The 24387-nt window shown below is 34.9% G+C and overlaps 2 protein-coding genes across 3 annotated transcripts in view; one reads left to right on the forward strand and one right to left on the reverse strand.

Moving 5' to 3' along the window:
* LOC124353788 (transcription factor 21) overlaps window positions 1-24387 on the forward strand; it is a 31199-nt gene that overhangs the window by 3308 nt on the left and 3504 nt on the right. Inside the window, exon 2 of the mRNA XM_046803785.1 lies at window positions 14190-14506. Within this exon, the coding sequence (XP_046659741.1) occupies window positions 14192-14506 (315 nt within the window). The 5' untranslated portion in view covers window positions 14190-14191. The remainder of the gene's footprint in view (window positions 1-14189; window positions 14507-24387) is intronic.
* LOC124353787 (probable cytochrome P450 6a14) lies at window positions 1880-11018 on the reverse strand. 2 transcript variants are annotated; one of them, XM_046803784.1, is made up of 4 exons: window positions 9889-11018; window positions 8203-8424; window positions 4386-4637; window positions 1880-2472 (listed from the first exon to the last, which is right to left on the reverse strand). In XM_046803784.1, exons 1-4 carry the CDS (start codon window positions 10739-10741, stop codon window positions 2300-2302), a joined length of 1500 nt encoding a protein of 499 aa, XP_046659740.1. In that variant the 5' UTR covers window positions 10742-11018; the 3' UTR covers window positions 1880-2299. The 2 variants fall into 2 exon arrangements, with proteins under 2 accessions (XP_046659740.1, XP_046659739.1); XM_046803783.1 differs by having other exon boundaries at window positions 8203-8427.

Here is a 24387-nt window from a genome sequence, read left to right on the forward strand (position 1 = left end):
ACAAAAAATGTAATCACGAACAACAGTAGTAAGCTTTTTAAAATATTTATTTATTATTACAACTAATTAATTTCTTTTCATGTTATAGTAAGATATTGCACTAAATAAGATTTCAAACAGGTTAATCAGGAAATTTTTTATGTGTAATTCAATATTTTTAGAAAACATTATGAGGGTGAACTATATCCTTATGAATGAATTATTATGAATGAAATATAAAATATCAATAGGCATTGGGGTTTAAGATTCATATATAGGAGGAAACAAATGAAATAATGTCAGTTCCGAATCATTGATTTGGATAATACGCGCATTGTTTCAAGGTATTCATCTCAGCAATTTGTACAAGTGTGCTATGACATCAATTACAAATAGCACGAGACAATAACATTTTACTTACATTGTTAGAAGAATCAAATAGAAATAGCTGTCTTAATTTGAGATTTTATGCACTATGCACAAGGAGTAGGAATTCAATAATTTACTAATTTACAGATATGTTTTTTTTAAGCAAAAATTACTTTTTCATATATATACCTAATTTATTAATAATGCCCCAATTTCAATTTAATTGCTAAATATTTTACCATTCGTACAATTTTATTCGTTTGCTTATAAACTTATCAGTAATAACTGTATTGAGTGTTTTTGTGTATTAATACTCTAACTCTCTCTCGCTTGTCCAGCCTATAACAACTGACACTGTCACAGACTCAACTCCTGAAATCTGGTTTTCACCGTCTGTCTGTGGAGGGATCTCCAATAAGATCAAAACATTGGTACAACGGCAAGAGCACTTCCTCATTGGCTAGATATTCCAATCCGATGGACAAAATTATGCTCATTGTTCATCTTCGCTTCTAAATATTGTATCAGCGATATAGGCTCGAAAAAATATTTCCGACGACGCATTAAGAGTCAAAATTAATTTCACAACTGAGCTCTTTATACGAAAATACTTCTCATATAAAATTATAACTTCGGAAAAAGTTTAGTATGGAACATGGAACTTATTTCTTAATCAAACAAACTTAAACTGTAAATCTATAATTTGTTCTGTTTCCTTTACAAATAAACTGATATTTTCGTACTCCTCGACGCGTGCGTGACACAACTCCGTTTGAAAGCAACAGCGAACGGTCGGGCGAGAGTCATAACCGCAGCCACAACATGCGTGGTGATGGAACACAAAAAAAATTACTAGCCCACTTTAATTTAGGTTTTGGGAAAAACTTATCACTTAAAGTGAAATACAGTTTGATACAGTTTAAATTCATTCAAGTTTCAATGAAATATTTGGATTTGGGAAGCCGTTCAAAACTTTTTACAAGAAAGCGTATTTTATTTCATTTACAAAGGATTTGTTTAAACTTGTCTGAATTTTACCTTATGAAAATTCTGCTCATATTTATTTTATATAAGATATCAATACATAATCAAGTACACAGTTTCCCCCCAAAATGAATTACTCAACTAAACTTCACGAGATGATTTTTAAGTCTAAATGTACATCAATATTCATGTAAAGTATAGTTTTTCATGATATCACGTATGTTTTCAATTATTTCATCCGGTAATTAAAATATTGTATATTTAAAATAAAAAGTTTTTTCTTAAAAAAAGGTTTGCCTATATTTAAAAATATAATCTTAGGAAATAAATAAAAACGTTTTTAAGTTAATAAACATTCACGCTTTTTAAAAGCACATAAAAACCATATAATCAGAATAAAGCAGAATTCAAAAGTATTTTCAGGATAAAAAACCACACAGAATACATACATGTAAAATAGCAGTTTTATGTCATAAATAGCCATGACAACATTTTATATACATAATCACTACAAAAGCTTAACATGTAGCAAAATGCAATTTCAGAAAATATAATATTCACTCGAGTAAAAAATATTGCAAGAATAGATTACCGTACTTATATTCATTTTAATACGATTATGTTATCTCTTACTATATTTAGCTTGCCGTGCTATATTTAAAAGAAAACGTTGGACGATAGAAGTATGCTACAGATTAAAAGTGTATTTCCATTTCATCGTAGTTTGCAAAACCAAACTTTTATTACTAAAACCTAATTAAAGCTATGCATTGCTATATTTACAATTACTATAATGAAAAATGTTACACAATTTATTGAAACTATTTTTCTATCACAACATAAACATCATAATTACTCACAATATTATGTGACTATAGTATAAAAATATAAAACACTATTGTTTTTGTGTAGCTCTTAAACTATCCCCAAAAAAGAGCTAAAGATTGGCAAAACACGTAACATAATGTTAAAGCTTGTTTCTTCGGGTGAACTTAAGCCAGACGCCGTCCTTGGCAGTCGGCTGGACGGTCAGAGGATGCAGAACCATCGGAATTGCGGTCTTCTCAGTCGGTTCTACCGTGTAGTGCTTCATCAACATAGCGATGCCCACCTTGGCCTGCACTTTGGCGAACCTCATCCCTGAAATGGCAAAAGTTTAAACATCTTTTTAATGTAACACAATGATGATACACTTCATCACCGAACTAATCAATTAGCGTACGTTTCATTATGAAGTGATGACTTACTTTGTTTTTTTTTGGCAAACTTCATCCCTGAAATAGCAAAAGTTTAAAAGATCCATAATGTAACGCAATTATGATACACTATACCAACGAAACTAATCAATTTAGAGTACGTTTTAATACGAATTGATAACTTATTTTCAGTGCACATTCCTTATTACAAAATAATTTTTTATTTCTTTTAGTTTTATTTTTAACTAGAATTTTCAATGGTTAAAAATTTTATAATACCATTTTTTAAATGTTACTAAACGTAATGTTTTTTTTATTGCCGAAGTCCGCAAATAGCGAGTGAGCACAGCAAGGCAAGGTTGGTAATTTGTTTTTTTTTTACGATGGAAGGATTGTGAAGGAAACAGGACGAACGATGGCAAATGTCCAGAAAAATCCTGTTTCCTTCAGGTTTGGTAAACAATGTGGATTGATACCTCTTAGTCTGATTCAAAATTAAGTAACAAATTCGAACAAATAAAGATATTCCTTACTATATGCCGATATGCCGGTTCAATATATTTAACTGGCATATTTTGAATAAACGTGACATTGAAGCTCAGAAGTTTTAAATTACATAAATAATAAACAACAGTTTATAGATATAACAAAAGCCTTAAATATGATTCATGCATTTTTAAGTATGTAAAATTTACGTTTCCCACGAAATACGTAATTGATTTTTTAAATATAATGAATGTGGGAAAGTATTGCAGTTAGACAAGTACTACATTTGTTTGAAGCCTTGATAACTTCAGCACATAATAGTGTTAGGTGGCTTATCAGGATTTAGACGTATAGAGAGATCTTTGTTGTGATTCGCCAATTATATAATATTGTAAATGAAAAAATGATTGTGTTTCTTTGTTACGCTTTCTCGCGTAAACCAGTCAAACAATCGTCATAAAATTTTACATGGGCATTCTTAGGGTCCCTGGTTAACATATAAGCCTATTCTTATTTCGAAAATCCCTCCGGCTACGCCCCACTGTTTTCTAGAGTTACCATTTTGGTCTCTAAAGTTGCATTTCAGCAAACAAATATTATTAATTTAAAGAGCTAGTTAAATGTAACTAACTGCTCCCTGTAAACGGTTTCTATGGCAGCACACAGTATGTTTAATTAATTTTAAATTTGTTGACATTTGTAGTGTGAAAGCAAAGAGTAATCTTGATAGTAACAACACTTCTTATTTCAATCCTTTCTGCAAGCACTGTTGAGCACAGAGTAAGAAAATATTCAAAATATATAAAGTATTATAAAGTATAAAGTTTAGTAAAAGTATACTTTTAACTCTTAACAAATATTAAATATCAAATGTTTGGCAAGTACTGTAATATAAGTATAAAAGACAAAGTTTCTATCCAACTTTTACGATGGCTATACGTTTAAAGACTGTTTTAAAACCCGTCTTAGTTGTATTTTAATAGAAGTAGGCTCTGCAGACCTGTGTATCTATATATAATTTCTTGATCGGGAAACAAGGCAAAATCAACATTAGCGTTGGAAATATAGTTCACCAGCAGTGCTCATACACGTACAGTCTTCGAAATTCCATGCGAAGCCGCCGGTAACTGCTAGATGTTTTATAAATTAATAACAGCCAAGTTGGCTGCAGCTGTGCTCTCTTTTCGGGAACGTCTTTCCATATAGAGTGTTTTTCGAATGTGTCTAAACACCTTACAAACTTTTCTCTATTTAAATCAAAATCTTCAATGTTATTTATTTAATTTTTCAAACTTACGTTGAGTCAGAATGTACATCTTGAGCCTTATCTATATGTTATACACCTGTGTTATAAAATAAAACTACGTTTACCAATGCAGAAGCGAGGCCCCTCTCCAAATGGCAGGTAGGAGAACGGCTTGATTTCATGAGAAGGATTGGGCCCGAAGCGTTCCGGGTCAAATTTTTCGGGCTCTGGGAAAAGTTCGGGGTCCCTGTGGAGACCGTAGACAGATACACTGATGTCACTTCCTTTCTCTATGATGACGTCACTCCCAGGCACCTTGTAATTCTCGTCACATCTCCGTATAATAAACGGAACCGTTGGGTACTTCCTTAGGGTTTCTGTTGGCAATACAATGCACATGTTCATAGAATGTGGTTAAAATGTTTTTATTTAGAATCTTATATATTTGGGTATTGTGGATTACAGATACTGAACAACATCAAGAGTACCATGGATGTTAGAAAACGGTAGAATGAGAGTGGAGGAAGAGACAATATTGCTCGTCAACAGTCATCTAAGCCAGTACTATAACAGTTCTGAATTTAATCTCTTCTTGTTGGATGGATAGTAGAACTGCGATCCAATAAACACAGTGTCTATCCTGGAGTTTTGCAGAAGAATGAGTTGGTCAATGAACCCCTGCAGTGTTGCCAAGTAGTGCACTTTACAGAGGCAAAGTCAGAACGGTCGTAGTATAGTTTAGCATATAAAACGATGAAACTGCCTTATCGACAGGTAAATCTCAGCACCACACAATAATGCACATCAAAATTCGTGTCAATGATAATGGTAATTAAGGATAAGTTTTAATAATAGTACTAAAAATTGCGTTACACGATTATTAGCTTATTGTTACTACAGGTGAAAGCAACGAATTCAAAAGCGCTGCCAATCAATGAAATATAAACTAAAATATCAGAATCTACGAAAAATCATAAAATTTTCAGTATAATACTTGCTTGGTACCTTAAGGTCCTTTGGAGTCATGATCTCCTACCTCAATAATGCTCGACACTATTTACAAAGAGGTAGCTTTTAGATAAAGCGAGATAAAAGGATACGCGAGTGATTTATGAAGTGTACGTATGTGATTGAAAATGTATTGTTCCAGCTCTTTTGAAATGTAATTATAGTATTATAGTTTACCATAGAGCTATACACTGAAAATACTAACGGGGATGTAGGTAAATCATTCGTATTTAATACCATTCATTATTTTATTTCATTTTTATTGATATTTAAATGTTACAATATGTAGCTACCTGAAAGACTAGCTTAGTTTAGATTAAAAATATTGTATTGTAGTATTGCAGCCTTTTTAATAATACAATAAATGTTCTAAGTTTTTCTTTTGAGAACAGTTTATACTCATACTAATGCTTTCTCGACCATTTTGAAAATTATAACAATGGCTAAAACCTTTACCTAAAGGATAATTTATTTTACCAGGCCAAGGCAGGCCTAAGAAACGCTCTATATAACAACCTGGGTACAAACGCCTACAATGTGACTTTTGAACCACCACCACTGGCCGGGCAGGATCGCTCAGCGGTCGCCACACTCGACGCTGCTGATACGATGTTATGATAATCGCCGTTCCCGCTACACAGCGGCATTAGCAGCTTCTTGTCTTAGTTCGTTCATTGTGAAGAATCAGTCATTTGCAGGTCTCTCGAGGTAAATTGTTTCTAGAGGTAAGAAAATTACAAATCATAAATTAATTTCTGTGACCATCACTGCTTAAATTCAAAACGAATGTAAAAAGTTCTTTTGAACAACATGCAACTGACCGCAATTTTATCAATTATCTAGTATTGCGGATAGTTAGACTGGAACTACTTGAACATTCTCAAGAACATCGAGGGCATTGTAAATGGCTTGATCACCTATATTTTCCAAGTATATAGGGAAATGCCCTCTGGGGAAGCACAACTATTAAGTATCTGACTAAAGAAAAGAATACAAAGAAGAAGAGTTATCTAAATTCAAAGTGTCATTCCGCAAGAATAACACACTGGAATGCTCGTAATAAGTTTAATGCTGCCACAAATGATAAGCGAAAAAGACGTATTTTCTACAGAACCTGAATTGCAAAGACTTTAATTTGGGTTTCGCTAAGAGCTGGTGGAGTGTTAACATTTAACTCAAGTACATACTCTTATTATACAGATAAAGTTAACTCGTACTTCAGCCAAATGGACAATAGTGAAGTATAGATATATTAAACTTGTATAATAATCATCAGTGTGAAAGAGTAGGCATATTTGGTTTCACTTTAAACTTTGTCAATGAGTGGAAGATTATAGAGCTGACGAATGAATGGTATATCTACCATTGCTTTTGGTGTGGACGATTTGTCTATTCTGATAATAAAGTGTCTGGATTCCTACTGTGTGGATGAATTCATCCACCTCGTTAATAATCATTGGTGTCTGAACAGATTCCTAGTAGCTGTAAGTGGTGTATAGTTATACCACTACCTAAATCCTCTCATTACCCCAGTTTCTTCTAATATCAATCCTACCAGTGATTTCTATACTATTGATAAGGTAGTGATGTTCTGGAGTCTGGGAATTTCCTCCAAATCTGGATTCAAACAGAGATTCAGCGCTTTTACGCTGCTCCTCAATTTAGTTAATGAGTTGTACTGTGTTAAAAATGATAGCTTGGGAAGTATAGAACCGCTTCAAATTATTCACAGATTTTTGATTCTGTGAACTATGAACTGATCTTGATGAAGTTAAAGTTTTATAAATTTTAAAACGCCTCACTGGAATGGTCTTCTACATATCTCTACGGTATACCTCACATATCAAAAGTTTATGAACAATTGTCTTCGGTCCCCCCTAGATGTGGGAGAACCCTTCAAGGCAGTTGTTTAGGACCAATTATATTTATTACCTCTGATCTTGAGGTACTATTCTCTTCATCCATATACTAACGACTAGGCAGCTTGTACTATCTTTTATCCATCTGCTAATTTTCCATCAAAAATCAAACAGGTCAATTCAGATTTAAACATTAGTAAACGATGCTCGGAAGATTATGGCCCTTGATTCAATCCCGGCAAATGCTCTGTTTTGGAATTTAGCAATTCGACTTTTTGTAGGGAAGTTCACACTATATAAAACGTAATTCAGTATTACTCTCAATGTTTTTAAGTGTTTTGAACAAATAAGGAGTAAATTTTGATTCTAAAGTCATCAGGTTGAAAACACTCATCTCTGAAGCTTTTAAATTTTGCAGATAGTCCGACCAATAATTTTTCATCGATTCATTATGACCTGCCTATTTTCGGTAATAGTTTGAATCTGGAAAATACGAACACTCTACAAGGGTTTTCATTTTCTGCGTTGTAAACTTGCCAGAAGTCAACAGGTTTTATACTAAAACTCTACAGGGTTCCAGAAAAGTGGTTTAAGATAGGTCAAATTTTACCGCATTAACGTTCTGCCTTATTTAATCTATTGTACATAATGCACTTTTACACAAAGACCACATTATTTAAATCGTAAGCTAATGCATAGAAGTCATGTGATTGAACTCAATACGCGACAGGATTGCGTGATTTAGCTTTAACGAGTGAGGCTTGAGTTGGGAAGGAAGGTTTTTCCTATTTCGCTTCTCATGGACACAACCTCTTACCATCCAATATGAAATGAGGTAGTCTTAAACACAAAAAGTTTGGTTATTCCATACGCCTAAATCAATTTTAAAATGTTCTTATTACTTGTAAGTTTATATTTAATTACAAATATATGTATGGATAAGTTAGTATTAAATTGACAAGTTGTCTTGTAAACCAGAGTTTAGACTACTAAGAACGGATTGGTAATAATAATATTCTAATCTATAATAAGCCTAAATTTTAAATTTTAAAATCGATAAACTATGGAAAATTACCTTTGAGAACCATGTCGAGATACTCAAGACCAAGGATGTTCTCGTAGGACCATTGATCCAATGAGTCTACCTCGTCCTGAAGTCTTTGCTGGATATCCGGGTTCAAGGCCAACTCATACAGAGCCCAAGTCTGGGCTAACGCTGTTGTCTCAAAGCCTCCCAAGACGAAAACGAATCCTTGAGCTGATAACTGGTCCATCGTCAGGGTGAAACTTTCATCCACTGCTAACAAAACAAAACACAATTTAATGTATGGCGTATGCCGATTACAACTACTAATTTTCTACACAATCAATCTTTTATTGGAAATCGAGATATAAGAATCTTTTATAGAGATATAAGAAAGAGAGGGGAGGAAAAGTGAGGGAGTAAGTAAGAGAGGGGGAGATTCCAATTTGAAAAGGAAGTTAAGTAACAGAAAATTAATTATAGACAAATAATAGCATTATTTACTAGCCACGCCTTACCGGTGCCTAAAGTTTTTTTTTTCTTGTATCGTGTCGAGTGTTTTGTAAATTACGTCCTTCATTTGTATATTAACATTAATTATAATGGGTTGGATAGTTTTCACATAATCTGATTGTACATTATTAGTACTATGGCAGCAACATTCTGTTCATAAGCTGACCTCGTGACATATATAGGCTTGTTTGAGGTGATGCGATTGATTTTGGGTTGAAAAAACTTTTTTATGTTGTATTCACAACTGTTTAAGGTCTCTTTTCTAAGTACAGAAAAAGCAAACAATTTTGTGCTCACTCAACATGAAATTTCAGGCATTTAAATAAGGAAATTTAGGTATTCTGTAATCAGAGCCAAAAAATGGATGAAGTAAAAAACTTTAAATTTGTATGAAATGCACATGAACTACAGCCTTCAGTTAGTTACATGTGTTTATTTATAAAAAAAGTTTAACTTTGTTAAAAATACAATATTTTATAAAATTTAATTAACAGAAAATAACTTTTTTATATCATAAATGAAATAAAAAATGTCACTACCTAAATCTACAATTCATGTAAAATCCTGTAAAAATGTTCATTTTTATCATCAGCATTTTTATTTGGGCTTGGTTGTATAATGCATAAATTTCCAACTGTAGACGAATTTAATTTCACGTGGAGTTACAAAAAAATCCACTTTCTGAAATCAGTTAATTTATCTTAAAAAGCTATGAATTTAACATAAAAATGTATTCTAAATATATTAAGTCAACACCTTAACCAACTTACGTATCTTATAACCAACAAATATAACTTATTAAGCAACAATTCAGGTTCTAAAAGAAACACAGTGTACTAATCAATAATAAAATGGTAAGAAATAATCAAAGTATCAATGGTAAAAAAGTATCAAAACTTACGTATTAACATTAGTAATATAAATATAATCCATATTTCCTTCTTTTAAAACAAGATAAATCAAAATACCAAACATAAAAAAATACCAAAAAATTCTAAATTGGAGATCTACAAAACAGATAGTATAATGTTACATATAGATTTAAATTTAGAAAATAAAAGTCTCCCTTTCTAGTTTTATTTTTAGATTACTTCATATGATTTATTACTGATGTCATGAAAAATGTAAAAAAATGGCTTATTGTCATTGATATGTTTGGCTTATCATCTAACTATGTGAAATACGAAAATACTTAATTTAGTTTTTGACAGTGTAGAAAAAGACCTGTAGCATCTTCAATAGAACCATTATTTTTCAAATTGATGAGCATCTGGAGAAAATCATTTCGTACGATGTTGTTCTTCTCCCTGTACTTGACAGCGTCTCTGAACAGCTGCAGGAAAAATTTCGAAACCTCTTTTGGGGTAATTCTGAAAGGTATATATTTAACAATGCCTTTAAAATTGAATGTTAAAAATGATCTCAAGAACTGCTCGAAATTCGGTAAGTTGAATCTTAACGCCATCTTCATGAAGAGAGAATCCTCGGCAAAAACGTCCGACTCGATTCCAAACGCTGTGCTAGCGATGTTGGACAAGGTGTATTTGGCCACGAGGTGATAACACTCTATAGACTCGTTCTCCGGTTTTTCCGCGATGTACGACACTAACTTGTTCCCGAACCTGGTGATCGTGTGGAACATCAATTTCATCCTCCCAGACGTGAACGCTGGTGACATTTTCGCTCTTAGCTTCCTCCACCTTTCCCCTTCGAGTGCAAACAAATGACCCGAAAGTGGATCCGCCTTTTCGTCGTAGTACATCCCGTGGTCAGTGAAGACAGAGAAGTCCTTGACGAGAATGCACTTTAACAAGTCCAAGTCTTTCACGAGCACGGATGGTCTCCACATGACAAAGTACCCGTACAACTTGTGATGGCCACTCTTCTTGTACATGTCCCACAGTAACATTGTCAAACTCTTAGATCCGCTGCCACTTCCGAAAACACTCTTTGCCTTTTCGTACGGAATGTTTCTTTTCTGGAAATAGTTGAATGAGGAATATATCTTGATTAAGATAGCCAGTAATATTAGCGCTAACAGCGCTAAAGCAAGTGTGCAAACAGTGGCTATTTCCATTTTGTTTCTGAAACATAGAATAAAGCCTTAGTAAAATAACAATAAATGTTTGCGTTATGAAACTATTACTTTTTGGTAGTTTAAAAGGATAGCCTAATTAATTTTTAAAAATTGGATCAATATTCATATATGAGATTTTTAATCTAACAGTCAACATTAAACTATTGAATAAATTATATAAACAAAGTAGGGGTAGGTCACGCTACGTGCACAATTTCAAGTCTGTAGCTAATGTAATTCTTTCGATATCATGTGGACAGGCAGACAACATACAGAAAATAAAATTTTCCATCCCACAACAGACAAAAAAGAAATTATGCCATTAATAGGCTTAAATTACGCTTTTCCAAACCTCATGGATGGACATGAACCGTGATACATACGATTCTTGTTTATGTAGAAATGAATTTTCACATAAAATTCAAAATCTTATAAACAAAATTTATACCACATGTTACATTATCATAAACCCGAACTCAGTATTTTTACAAATGTATTCAATCTGATACTTTCTCCTTGCCACCATGGTTACCCACAAGACATTCGCTTACGCTCAGCCAACTCTCATGGAGCGACAAACACCATCTTCGAACTCAGAGTTGCCTTTATTTAAATTATGCTTCATGCAAAATGTCTATAGCATGATAGCAAACAACAATTAAAATTTAACTATTAATTAATCATCTTAATTAACTCTACCGTTTTGTTAATTGGATATAACAAATGTCCTTAAAATTGCAATTTTTCTAATTTCTGAACAAGGAAACATTTTGGTGATACCTATTCCTTATAACTTCCTTATCCCAACCCGGTTATTTGCAAAACTCATACCTACAAAACTGTGTTTTGAACACAATAACTTTCAAAATTACTGATTGTAATGAAACAGAGTACATACATTTATCTAAGGACTTCCATTTATACTTTCACAAAAGATGTATCATAGCAATGTCTAAGTAGTGGTTGTTAAATTTCCCATAACATCCATACATCCATACAAATGTAATTAAAACAAGTTTAAAGTAACGATATCCTTATGCTTAAATGATTCCGGCCGAACTTAGATGATGTTAGTTTTTTCAGTCTTGGACAAGTTTATACTTCATCACGATTTGAAACAGAATTTGAAGAAGTTCATCATTTGGGTGTATACGTATATAATTGTATTGTTTGTAATTTTTTTCAACATGTTATTTTCAAGAAAATTATACTAATCTTAATATTTGGTATCCAATGATCTTCAAGTTTCATTCTAAATACGAATGAGTTGGATAAAACCCAGCACTTAAATCTGGATTATAAGCCCAATAATACAATTAAGTATCAAGTTACATAAATTCCTGAACCACAATCTTCAATTGAACCTTTTTCGAAAAAGGCACTATTTAGGAGGCACTAGGTAGAGAGTCTGTTGGACCCAAGGACGTAGCCCCCCAATTTTTAATTTTTTTTTCAATTACTTTTTTAGTAAACGATTATTATTATTTAAATAATGCAGTATTACTGACATGTACTGCTGAAAGATGTTCTCAAGAAAGAAATGGATTAAAACTTTTTAAGGAACAAAATGGCCCTCCCTAATTTTTTTCCTGGCTACGTTCTTGGTGGGACTCTGAACTGATTTGGAAAATAAGGTGACATTGGAGACCTTATTGCCATTTCCTCGTTTCTCATGGTGAATTAAATTCTTTAACTCAAAATATAATAATTAAATGCGTTAATTATTTCTTCAATTTCCAGATTTTGTATTTCTCTAAGGCCTTAGAAGTTTTAATAAAGTAGTTGGGTTTTCTTATCATTAATTTTATAATGTTTAAAAAAACTTTGAAGATTTTCTATTTATTTATTTAAATTTTATACTAATATTTTTATTTTGAACAATATTGTTCAAGATATCTAAACGAATACGTGGAATACAAAATTCTGCATATTTTGAATATCATAAACTATTGTAAACCAGGAGTTTAAGCCTTTTCTTCCCACGCCCGTTTACAGTACACTGTAATACTTAAATAGTCCTGATAAGCGTAGCAAGATATATGCCATTTAACCGCACGCTACATCTAGAACTTACTCTGTAGACGAGGTTATCAGAGAACTGACAACTTGAATGGTTCGAAGGTTATATGTATTAAGATCCCCTCTCCTATCCTCATAATCACTGTACTCCTGTATAATTGAGTAGCAGGGTCATTCTTACTATCAAATTGCAAGTCATTCTTGAAAACCATAGTCCTAGTAGAATAGTTTGTACATTAATTATCAAGTACAATAATTAAGAGCTTTAATGTTTTAATTATTTTGCTAGTGACATTATACAACAATAATCGTAAGCCAACTGTTTGCTGTCAGTTTCTTTTTACCAGCAAAACTTTAACTTAAACCATACAAAATTAAAATAGCAAAAATATATGCAGCACACCAGCCACAAACCTTTCAAAATGCTTCTTGCAATATATATATATATATATATATATATATATATATATATATATATATATATATATATTATATTGGATTTCGCCAACTTCATCATCATTAGAATTAACCTGGCTGCGGGATGATATGTCAGAAACAAACCTTTCCCGCATAGCAGCTGTATCTTACTTCTTTTTTGACATTCTATTCATCAAATATATAGGCTTAAGACACAAATCTAGTCAATGATTAGTCAGTATGCACAAATTAATTCACTTCAATAATAATAGAGCACGATATATTTATTTCGATAGCCAAATACAACATGAAATGTAAAAAGCAGCCAATAAATTCTACAAAACATGCACATACTAGTATTGTACTTCACGGTGAGTTATTAAGAAATTAATTGTTCTTGAATTAGATGCTTTGAATTAACATAGCAGGAGTACACCTTGTGTTACGTAATGAGCTTTAGTACATTTCGAAGTCGTGGGCTTTTTCTCGACTGTATCCTGGTGGAAAATAGTTTATGCTTTCTCAGAAAAGCTTAAACATTACTAAACATTGCCCTGTAATTGTGCCAAAGGGACTGCCTCAATCATCAAACTCGATTTACACATGTAAAATCAAGTTCCATGTTCTAAGCTGATGGATGTACAACCATAGAATTTGGCTGAGCTTCATGACACAATTTCTCTTTTGTGTGCCAGTGGAACTGTTATGTGACACATGGGGTGGTGTACTTAAAATTAGTCTTATATAATCCATTATTGTGTGTTAGTATTATTTAACTAACTACTTAAATAATAGGGAAATTACCATGTTCATTAATACCCGTACTTTAGTTGTGATAAAAATGGGAACAGTTCTTTTTCAAAGAGCACTAATATATTTATTCCAAATGGCTATCCATTATTATTCCTTGTAGATTATACTATTGATATAAAAACCTATGTATCCCTTAGGTAAAAAACCCATATGTAAACACGACCTTATATGTCAACTGAGATGATTTTGTCACCTCTAGGGATGCCGAGGCGCCGGCCGCCGCCGAGGCCGAAGTTGACGTTCAGCGAGGAAGAGCTCGACGATGAAGATTCACGGGAGAAGCCACAACAACGTAACGCCGCCAACGCCCGCGAGAGAGCGCGCATGCGAGTCCTGAGCAGGGCGTTCTGCCGGCTGAAAACCACTCTACCCTGGGTACCACCGGACACCAAGTTGTCTAAGTTGGACACCCTGAGACTCGCCACTTCCTACATCGCTCACCTGAGAGCCGTCCTCTGCCTGGATGACGAGTCAGACGAGGATCACGCCAAAAACACAATACATCCTCTCAACCTGGTAAGTTGTAAAAGTCTTAACCATCTTTACCTTTCCTCGAGCCACTTCTACTGAAACTAACACTACTCTAGATCACAGCAGTTATCGCACTGGCATATCTGGACTCTAGTTTGCAACATTTAATGCCTTAGCGGATCCGTACTATAGTTCATAGCAGTTACCGCCTTGTGGCGTAACCGTAGTGTAGTTTACAGCAGTAACCGCATTGGCGTATCCGTACTGTAGTTCGCAACAGATACCGCCTTGGCGTAACCGTAATGTAGTTTACAGTAAATACCGCCTTGTCGTAACCGTAGTGTAGTTTACAGCAGTAACCGCATTGGCGTATCCGGACACTACCTCGTAACATTTACCGCCTTGGAGTATCCATACTATAGTTTGCAGCAGTTACCTCCTTGGCGTATCTGAACTGTAGTTTGCAGCAGTTACCGCCTTGGCGTAACCGTACTGTAGTTTACAGTAATTACCGCCTTGGCGTAACCGTAGTGTAGTTTGCAGCAGTAACCGCATTGGCGTACCGTACACTACGTCGTAACAGTACCGCCTTGGAGTATCCATACTACCTAGTTTGCAGCAGTTACCGCCTTGGCGTATCCGATACTGTAGTTTTGCAGCAGTTACGCCTTGGCGTAACCGTAACTGTAGTTTGCAGCAGTTACCGCCTTGGCGTAACCGTACTGTAGTTTACAGCAGTAACCGCATTAGCGTAGCAGTACTATAGTTTGCAGCAGTTACCTCTTTGGCGTATCCGAACTGTACAGCAGTTAACGCCTTGGCGTAACCGTAATGTAGTTTACAGTAATTACCGCCTTGGCGTAACCACAGCAGTAACCGCATTCGTATCCGGACACTACCTCGTAACATTTACCGCCTTGGAGTATCCATACTATAGTTTGCAGCAGTTACCTCCTTGGCGTATCCGAACTGTAGTTTGCAGCAGTTACCGCCTTGGCGTAACCGTACTGTAGTTTACAGTAATTACCGCCTTGGCGTAACCGTACTATAGTTTGCAGCAGTTACCGCCTTGGCGTAACCGTAATGTAGTTTACAGTAATTACCGCCTTGGCGTAACCGTAGTGTAGTTTACAGCAGTAACCGCATTGGCGTATCCGGACACTACCTCGTAACATTTACCGCCTTGGAGTATCCATACTATAGTTTGCAGCAGTTACCTCTTTGGCGTATCCGAACTGTAGTTTGCAGCAGTTACCTCCTTGGCGTATCTGAACTGTAGTTTGCAGCAGTTACCGCCTTGGCGTAACCGTACTGTAGTTTACAGTAATTACCGCCTTGGCGTAACCGTACTATAGTTTGCAGCAGTTACCGCCATGGCGTAACCGTAATGTAAGTTTACAGTAAACACCCGCCTTGTCGTAACCGTAGTGTAGTTGTAGTTTACAGCAGTAACCGCATTGGCGTATCCGGACACTACCTCGTAACATTTACCGCCTTGGAGTATCCATACTATAGTTTGCAGCAGTTACCTCCTTGGCGTATCTGAACTGTAGTTTGCAGCAGTTACCGCCTTGGCGTAACCGTACTGTAGTTTACAGTAATTACCGCCTTGGCGTAACCGTACTGTAGTTTGCAGCAGTTACCGCCATGGCGTAACCGTACTGTAGTTTACAGTAATTACCGCCTTGGCGTAATAATAATAATAATAATTCTTTATTGCAGTAAAGCAATTAACAAAATTGCATTGCAAGCGTCATTTCAACATATTGATTTTAAAAAATCTATGAACTGAAAACCTATCTTATCATAGGCACAGTCAATTCCACATACTAATTAGTGAACGTAACAATATATTGTGTTTTGCATGTTTTGGATATCAGAAAAGGATAAATAAAATAATAATAATAAAATGCTAATTTTCATCCCAGCGGCCCATCCTAAACTCATCAACGGAGTAAAATGCCTTTGACAATAAAAAGTGTCTTAATCGAGATTTGAAATATTTGGGTTCATTAATTCGTTTGATATCTCCAGCTAGCTTATTGATTAACTTTTCACCCATTTGAGATGGCAAGTGTTCGAACATAGCCGTTCTATGCTGTTCATTTCTGAAGTTGCTCCTGCCTCTGGTCTCGTACTGATGGACGTCCCAGCCCCGAACCAGTTCACATTTCAATCGGCAGTAGAGGGTGACGTCGAGAATATAGAAGCTGGGTAAGGTTAGAAATCGAAGCTCCCTGAAGGCAATTTTACACGACTCTTACCGCCTTGGTGTAACCGTACTATAGTTTTTCAGCAGTTACCGCCATGACGTAACCGTACTGTAGTTTATAGTAATTACCGCCTTGGCGTAACCGTACTGTAGTTTGCAGCAGTTACCGCCATGACGTAACCGTACTGTAGTTTACAGTAATTACCGCCTTGGCGTAACCGTACTATAGTTTACAGCAGCTACCGCCATGACGTAACCGTACTGTAGTTTACAGTAATTACTGCCTTGGCGTAACCGTACTGTAGTTTGCAGCAGTTACCGCCATGACGTAACCGTACTGTAGTTTACAGTAATTACCGCCTTGGTGTAACCGTACTATAGTTTACAGCAGCTACCGCCATGACGTAACCGTACTGTAGTTTACAGTAATTACCGCCTTGGCGTAACCGTACTGTAGTTTACAGTAGTTACCGCCATGAGTAACCGTACTGTAGTTTACAGTAATTACCGCCATGACGTAACCGTACTGTAGTACAGTAATTACCGTAACCGAACTGTAGTTTGATGACGTAACCGTACTGTAGCAGTAATTATGTACTAGTTACCGTGTACACAGACGTACAGCAGCAGTTAATGACGTAACCGTACTGTAGTTTACAGTATTACCGCCTTTAGTACTGTAGTTTGCAGCAGTTTGTATGTACGTAGTTACCGTAACCGTACTGTAGTTTACAGTAATTACCGCCATGACTGTACTGTAGCATGACGTACCGTACAGTTTACGTACCGCCACGTAACCGTACTGTAGTTTACAGTAATTTACCGTACTGTAGTTTACAGTAATTACGCCTTCGGTACTGTAGTTTCAGTTATGTAACCGTACTGTAGTAGTTATCGCCAGCACGTAACCGTACCGTTTACCGTACTGTATTACTGTAGTTTACAGTAATTACCGCCTTGGCGTAACCGTACTGTAGTTTGCAGCAGTTACCGCCATGACGTATCCGTAATGTAGTTTACAGCAGCTACCGCCATGACGTAACCGTACTGTAGTTTACAGTAATTACCGCCTTGGCGTAACCGTACTGTAGTTTGCAGCAGTTACCGCAATGACGTAACTGTATTTCGTCCAACAATTACCTCCTTGGCGTATCTGGACTCTAGTTCCCAACATTGACCGCCTTGGAATATCTGGACTATTTTACTTAACATGAAAAGCTGCTGGCGATTTCCTGATTCCATATCAGTAAACTGGATAGTTGGAATTTGCTATGAGCTGGGTATATCATAATATCGACGGTTATGATATTTTATTTATACAGTTTTTGAATTATACAGGATTTCTTATAAACATGTTTGGCTCATGATGATCAATATTTCACCATAATACCGTACAGTCGATACGTAACACCACGTTATCCAATTCGAATAATTTTTTTTCAATATAAACTGGATGTTCGCCATCTTGATTCTTACAATAATAACATTAGTCACGACACTAATTATTTATTTAGCTACAAATTTAACCAGAACTTGTTCCCCTAGACCCATAGCGTTGTTCTCGGTGAGAAAGTTTACGCAAGTCTCAGTTAAACGTTATTTATTTAGGTTTGATCCCTTTCAGTTTCAGAAACATACCCTTACACTGTGAAATGTGATTTAGGACTGTTCACATGTTTTTACTCGAGATCGCTGTTTTTGTACAACCCCGGACCCAGCGACGGACGCCTCTCCCCCGCTAACAAGACGGGCGGCGGGCCGGTCTAGGTCAGCCTACTATCGCATGTGTTCCGAATTTTATGTTACCTAATAAATTCTTTTGGTGACTGATGTGAACAATAAATACGCAAATGTATCAATACGGCCATTCAGATTGATCAATGACAAATCGGTTGTCGTTGTGTTGTTATACGATAATTTAAATGCTTTTATACGTAAGTGTCCCAACAAAAATTTCCTACATGAAAAGCTGACTTTTGTTAACCAATATTGAAAAAGTAAAGTAAAATAATGTCTTATTTTACCAGGCGAAGTTAAGGTTAGGAAGTCCTCTCTAACACTTAATCTAGGGACTAATGGCTTAAATGTGACTTCCGAACCAACACCAATGGCCGGACAGGCGAGCTGCTTGCAAGGATCACTCAGCGGTTACTCATCCAAGCAGCAGCCACACTCGACGTTGCTTGATTCTATTATCTTGCAATAACAGCCGTACCCACTGCACTACTCCATTGTACTAGATAATTCATCTTTTCTTGGCAGCATACAGTGAGTGTGTGACATATACTGAGATAGTATCCGTCAGGATCTATCTAAATGGGTACATGCTAGGTAAAGGATTAATATTTGATAAATAAAAATATCAGAGTACTCTAACTAATAAATTAATAATATTTGACCAACATATAACAAAACATATATTTTAGTCATGTAACAAAATTAACATCCTTACAGTTTTTCAAAATTGACCGTGCTCTGGATTAATTGGCAATGAACAGTCTGTTTGAGAATGTCGTAATAAATATTCCGTTAATAATAAAATATGTGTTTTAATCCAAGAACATTACATTTTCGCAGATGACTAAATACAAGCTATTAACGTACTTCGTTTGAGACCCAATACGGTCTTTCAACCACAGTATAAATCATTCGAGTCTTAATCAATTAAAAATGGTACAGTGTTAAACAAACGTTAAATAAAATTGTGCTGATTTAAGCTTTTGTTGTTAAATCATCCAAATTAGAAAACCTACAACCATTTTCAAAAACAGGTTTCAATAGCATTTTTATTGTAGAGTATATACTACCTTATATGTAATATATATACATTATACTCCACACGCGACTGATGATCAGCTGGTGCAAATATTATAAGGCACTTAAATGCTAATACGGTAATTAAATTTGTTACAGTGAATAAAGTTCTAAAACTTTTGTTTCGTCCTCCTCCGTAGACTAGTGGATATAGTCACGAAACTATAATTGAAAAATCACGGGTTAAAATCCCGGGAGGTCCAATCAGACAGGAATAAGCCAAAGTGACCTATTAGACAAGGCAATATAGCCAAGAGCTGCGGCTTAAAAGAGATAACAAAACTTTAGTTTAAGATAGTTGCAAATGAACAAGTTATTAATCAGCTGATTAACACATTCAACACTCAGTTATCTAAAAAACTGTTAAAATTTCTAAAGGTTTACAGAGCTTTTTCCTCTGATAACTTATTTCGGATTTAAATTCCAAGGCTTCCTTGAAGAACCTTGTTCGTGATTTTAATAAGGTGGTGCATAATGATTTTGGTTCGGAATTTAACACAATTTTAATTAATAGTCCTAAAATAACTTCCCTGAATAGATAAAAAGTAGTCTAATGAATAGATAAAAACGTTTTATAATGACTCCAAAAGATATAAAAAGCATTTAAATTAAAAACTCAATTTAAGTACGCTATTCTTTAATTAGCCCTAAATAAATACAACTGGATTACACGAGTCGTAAAAAGTGACATGTTTTTATTAATTTATGACTTCATAAAATTGCTTTGTTATTAAATATAATTTAAGAAAATTGCATGATTTTAATAATTTTGTCTTATGGAAATTAGTTTTTTATCAAGAACATAATATTATATAATACATATTAATCTTTCCAGTTGTCTTTCATGTTCATACTGTAAGAAATGCATGTCTTTATGTTCAACAGTTTTTCTTTCAGCCTGATTATAAGATATCCCTAAACTAAAGTGCCAACCACTCCTCTTAGAATGGCAAAAAATACTTAGTCCAGCTTCAGGAATGTGTTAATGGGCTACGATAAAAGTTTTCTTGAAAAATTCAAACAAACCAAATTCTAACCAAAAACTGGTTGGTGCAGTCCGCAACGTTTAACAGCAGTCTAAATTTACGTTCGAGAACTTCGTGATCTGTGATGACCAGATGCTGCGCTAGAGGATCGATGATGTCGGATCAGCATTTCTCTTTGGACAGCCTCCTTAATCAATGGAAAATATGTCAATATTTGACTTCCTATGGAGTATTCAAACCAACTCACACAGGCATCTATAACACGCAGATGTCTTACAGATCATATCAGTCTTACGCGTAATCAGCACTATACGTGACAAGGTAGGAAAATATATCAAACCTTAAAGAATCTCTTATGCGAACATCAACATCAATTCCTAATCATCAACATCATTTCATAGTTCCAACATCAACACAAACATCATTTCCTAAAAAATCTCAGTGAGAGAATTGGGGATCAGTGTCATGCAAGAGTTGCCGACAAGCCTAAATCGCCTAGGAGCATCGAACCACTCGGCCGAGGCACGAAAATAAATCCCGACCGCACGAGCCGTCACCCACATGAAATTCTTTGCGATCCGATATCATGATGAGGACAATACCCGTGACTGTTGCTGGGAGGGGAACGTGTGATAAGTCCCACCTGGAGACGATGGCGAAGCGCCAGCGATAAACAAATAGCGGCAGCCAGCAGCATGTAACAGTTACCGTACAAGATGGCGGCTGCAGCTTGTAACTGACCGACCAAGTGGGTCCAGCTGGACTTGTTTCGTTTGTTTGAAATGTATAAGTACTAGGAATACGGGAACTTCGCCTCAAAGGGGTTCGACTCGGGTGTCAACAAAGGCTAGGAGCGTAAACAGAAGTTTTACTGGTGTCGACCCCCGGTTTGACTGAGAGCGTTTTCTTTCTCTGGAGCATTATTTAGAATACAACCTAAATCGTTGCTTAAATAATATTTATCTTTTAAAAATTTTGTTGTATACTTCAAGTTCAAAATATAGTACTGTAGTTATGTTTGGTTCGCAATAATGTTCCTTTACCAATATTTATATATTGGTATAACATACTACCCTTTCATCTTCAAAATTCGTTCTTTTGTTATAACCTTTTAAATCTTAAAACATTAAATTTTATATAACACTGCACAGTAAAGCCTGTTTTATAAACATCGATTTGCTCTAAAAAACTATTAATTTTGTCATCCTGTACAAACAACAGCTGTTTTTTAATTTACGTTGTCTTTCCTTATCACGGGGATCTGAAAAATCTGCTCAAAAACAATTTCTTTCTTTCGGTAAGCTAACTTCAAAGTTTCAGTAGAAGATTACGTATAAGTCTATGAGAAGATATTGGATCCAATACTTAACTGTGGCAGACGAAGGGCAGCGATTATAAATAGTCTACATTACAAAAAAAAAACAATTAAACACATGTTATATTGAATCAAGTCTGACAATAGTTGAGTATTCTCAACATTAAAAAAGTGTATAAAAATTAGTGATTGTTATAAGATTAAAACGGATTGGAACTATGAAGAAATATAGCATAATAACGCTATGTGCGCTTTAAATAACAGGACTAACAATGGAACAAAACTACTGCCGAGCAATCCACAAATAGATGCAAAAGTCTTATACCTTGGAAAGCCAAAAGTATAAGTAACTAAAGCTATTTTATATGTAAATTTTACAGTATGGCTATTGCAGAGTCAGGGCAAAGTTAAACATTCAAGCTCCCTAAAAGATTTCCTGCACGACTCTATAATTTAACTTTTCAATTATTCTGCCAGCTTTTTAGAGTCTGAAGACTCGCTCAAATACTTTTTGGCACACCCTCTCCAAAATCTCGCTACATACGTGAAGTGCGGATGAATTAGGCCATATTAGACCTTTTAACAAACTTTAGGGAACATAACTTTGCTAGGTGGCGCAAGGGGTATATGCCTGCTGAAATTCCAACACAGATATTGTCGACGTGGCCATCCCAAGTCAATCCACTGTCAAGGAATAATCCTAGAAACTTTGAATACTAGAATCTACAATTATTACAGCTGACCGTTCTGAAAGCTCATCTGCCTAAGACAGAAATGTACAACATTCGATTTGGACTGGTTTGTTTTCAAGTTCATTTCAGAAAAGTACTGAATGCATAAACTCTTAACAGAAAGGTCTTATAGACGAGACATTGTACATGAGTTTCTCTTGGGCCAAGGAAGGAACCTATTGATTTTGGGATTAAAAGTTCAAAAGGCAGTCCGTCTGTTAACTGTTAGCAGAAAGGACCTCACGACCTCAAATTTTGTAAATAGGTTTCTCTTGTTCCAAGGAAGAATTGTAATGGTTTTGGAGTTAATACGTCAAAGGGAGGTTCCGTCCGTCTGTCTATCCGCATCTTCGATAGCTCTGTACGGGTGTATTTGTTATTCAGTTATACGTTATACGTTACACTAGGTTTTAAAACTAATATATAATGTGAACACAAGAAATGAATAATTTCAGTGATTTATCATTGAATGGTTTCATTTTTAGACAATACGTAGAAAATCTGAAAATGTTAAATCTAAAGTAGGTACTAATAAACGCGCGCGACACACAAGTCAAATCACGTTTTGTGTTAAATTTAACATATAATGAGTCTCATTTTACCAACAACAAACTATTAACGTTTTGAAAATATCAATACATATTCTATATTTATGTTTTCTTAGATTATTGTGTCTGTTCCATTGCAGTATATGGATGGTCCAATGCCGGCTATCATGCCAGCTAAAACAAATACTGTAAGAATCCAATAGAAAAGACTTTTCTTCGTGTTTTTCTCGACAGTATTACACAATAGAGATGGTAGCTAAGCTAAGATTGTAGACCTATCTTGTAGCTAAGCTATAATATTATCATATCTAAGCTATAAAGCATATTTTCAGAAACAAAAGTTTGAAGTTGTGAAATTTATTGTTATAGCATATTTGTTATACTTGAACGTTTTAGCGTAGGCTATATAGATTTATGTAAATGCTGTCGTAAATTTTATAGAGGGTAACAGAAATGCAGATAAAATAAAGATGTAAAACAAAAACAAACAACCATTGAAAGATCATTAATAACAAAATAAACTACTCAAAACAGTCACTACGCAAAAACTCGCCTATCAGTATATGTCCGCACGATATCTTGAGAATCTTTTTTCCGAAATATAATATTTTACTATACTATCAATCATGAGTATACAATAAGCAGATCACAACAAGTTTGCACTGACACGCACTTCAGGAAGGAAACACATGATAGTAAAATTTGGGTATGTTTATTTGAGTTTGACAGTCCAGATTAATTTGTTTATAAGATAGACTAGTCTATTCTGATATAGCTTATCTTCTTATTGTGAATATCAAATGGCACGGCCATATCGATAACACATTATACCGCTACCTGAAAGTTACAACAAATGTTGAGTCACTAATCATGTTTTATCAATAAATACTTAAATTAAGATCCATACTAGTTGAAGGAGTTGGTCAAAGGAAAACACTAAACGTTAGTATGCACCTAAAAATGCATCTATTTAATTTGGTCGATCCATCGATTTTTAGCGGTATCGAGGTATCGATGATTCTCGATATTGCGATCCTTATAATTTGGGAAATAACTATGTGCCATTGTTCTTGGATTCTTTTTTGATAATCCAAAAACATAACCTCTAAATCGTTTTGGCGTTTCTCTAACGGTGGAACATTATGTCTTGGGACACTCCAAAATAGAGTGGCATGAACCATCATCAAACTCAGTGTTTCTTTTATAAAAATGAAACTTGTGCAAAGTTTCAAGAATACAGGTCCTTTAGTTTTTGAGATATGTTACAAACAGACAGAAAGTAATTAAATTTTCTAGCCTCTCCAGTATTATACTTCGCTA

The sequence above is a fragment of the Homalodisca vitripennis genome, chromosome 2, assembly GCF_021130785.1.
Source record: "Homalodisca vitripennis isolate AUS2020 chromosome 2, UT_GWSS_2.1, whole genome shotgun sequence".
Taxonomy (NCBI): Eukaryota; Metazoa; Arthropoda; class Insecta; order Hemiptera; family Cicadellidae; genus Homalodisca; species Homalodisca vitripennis.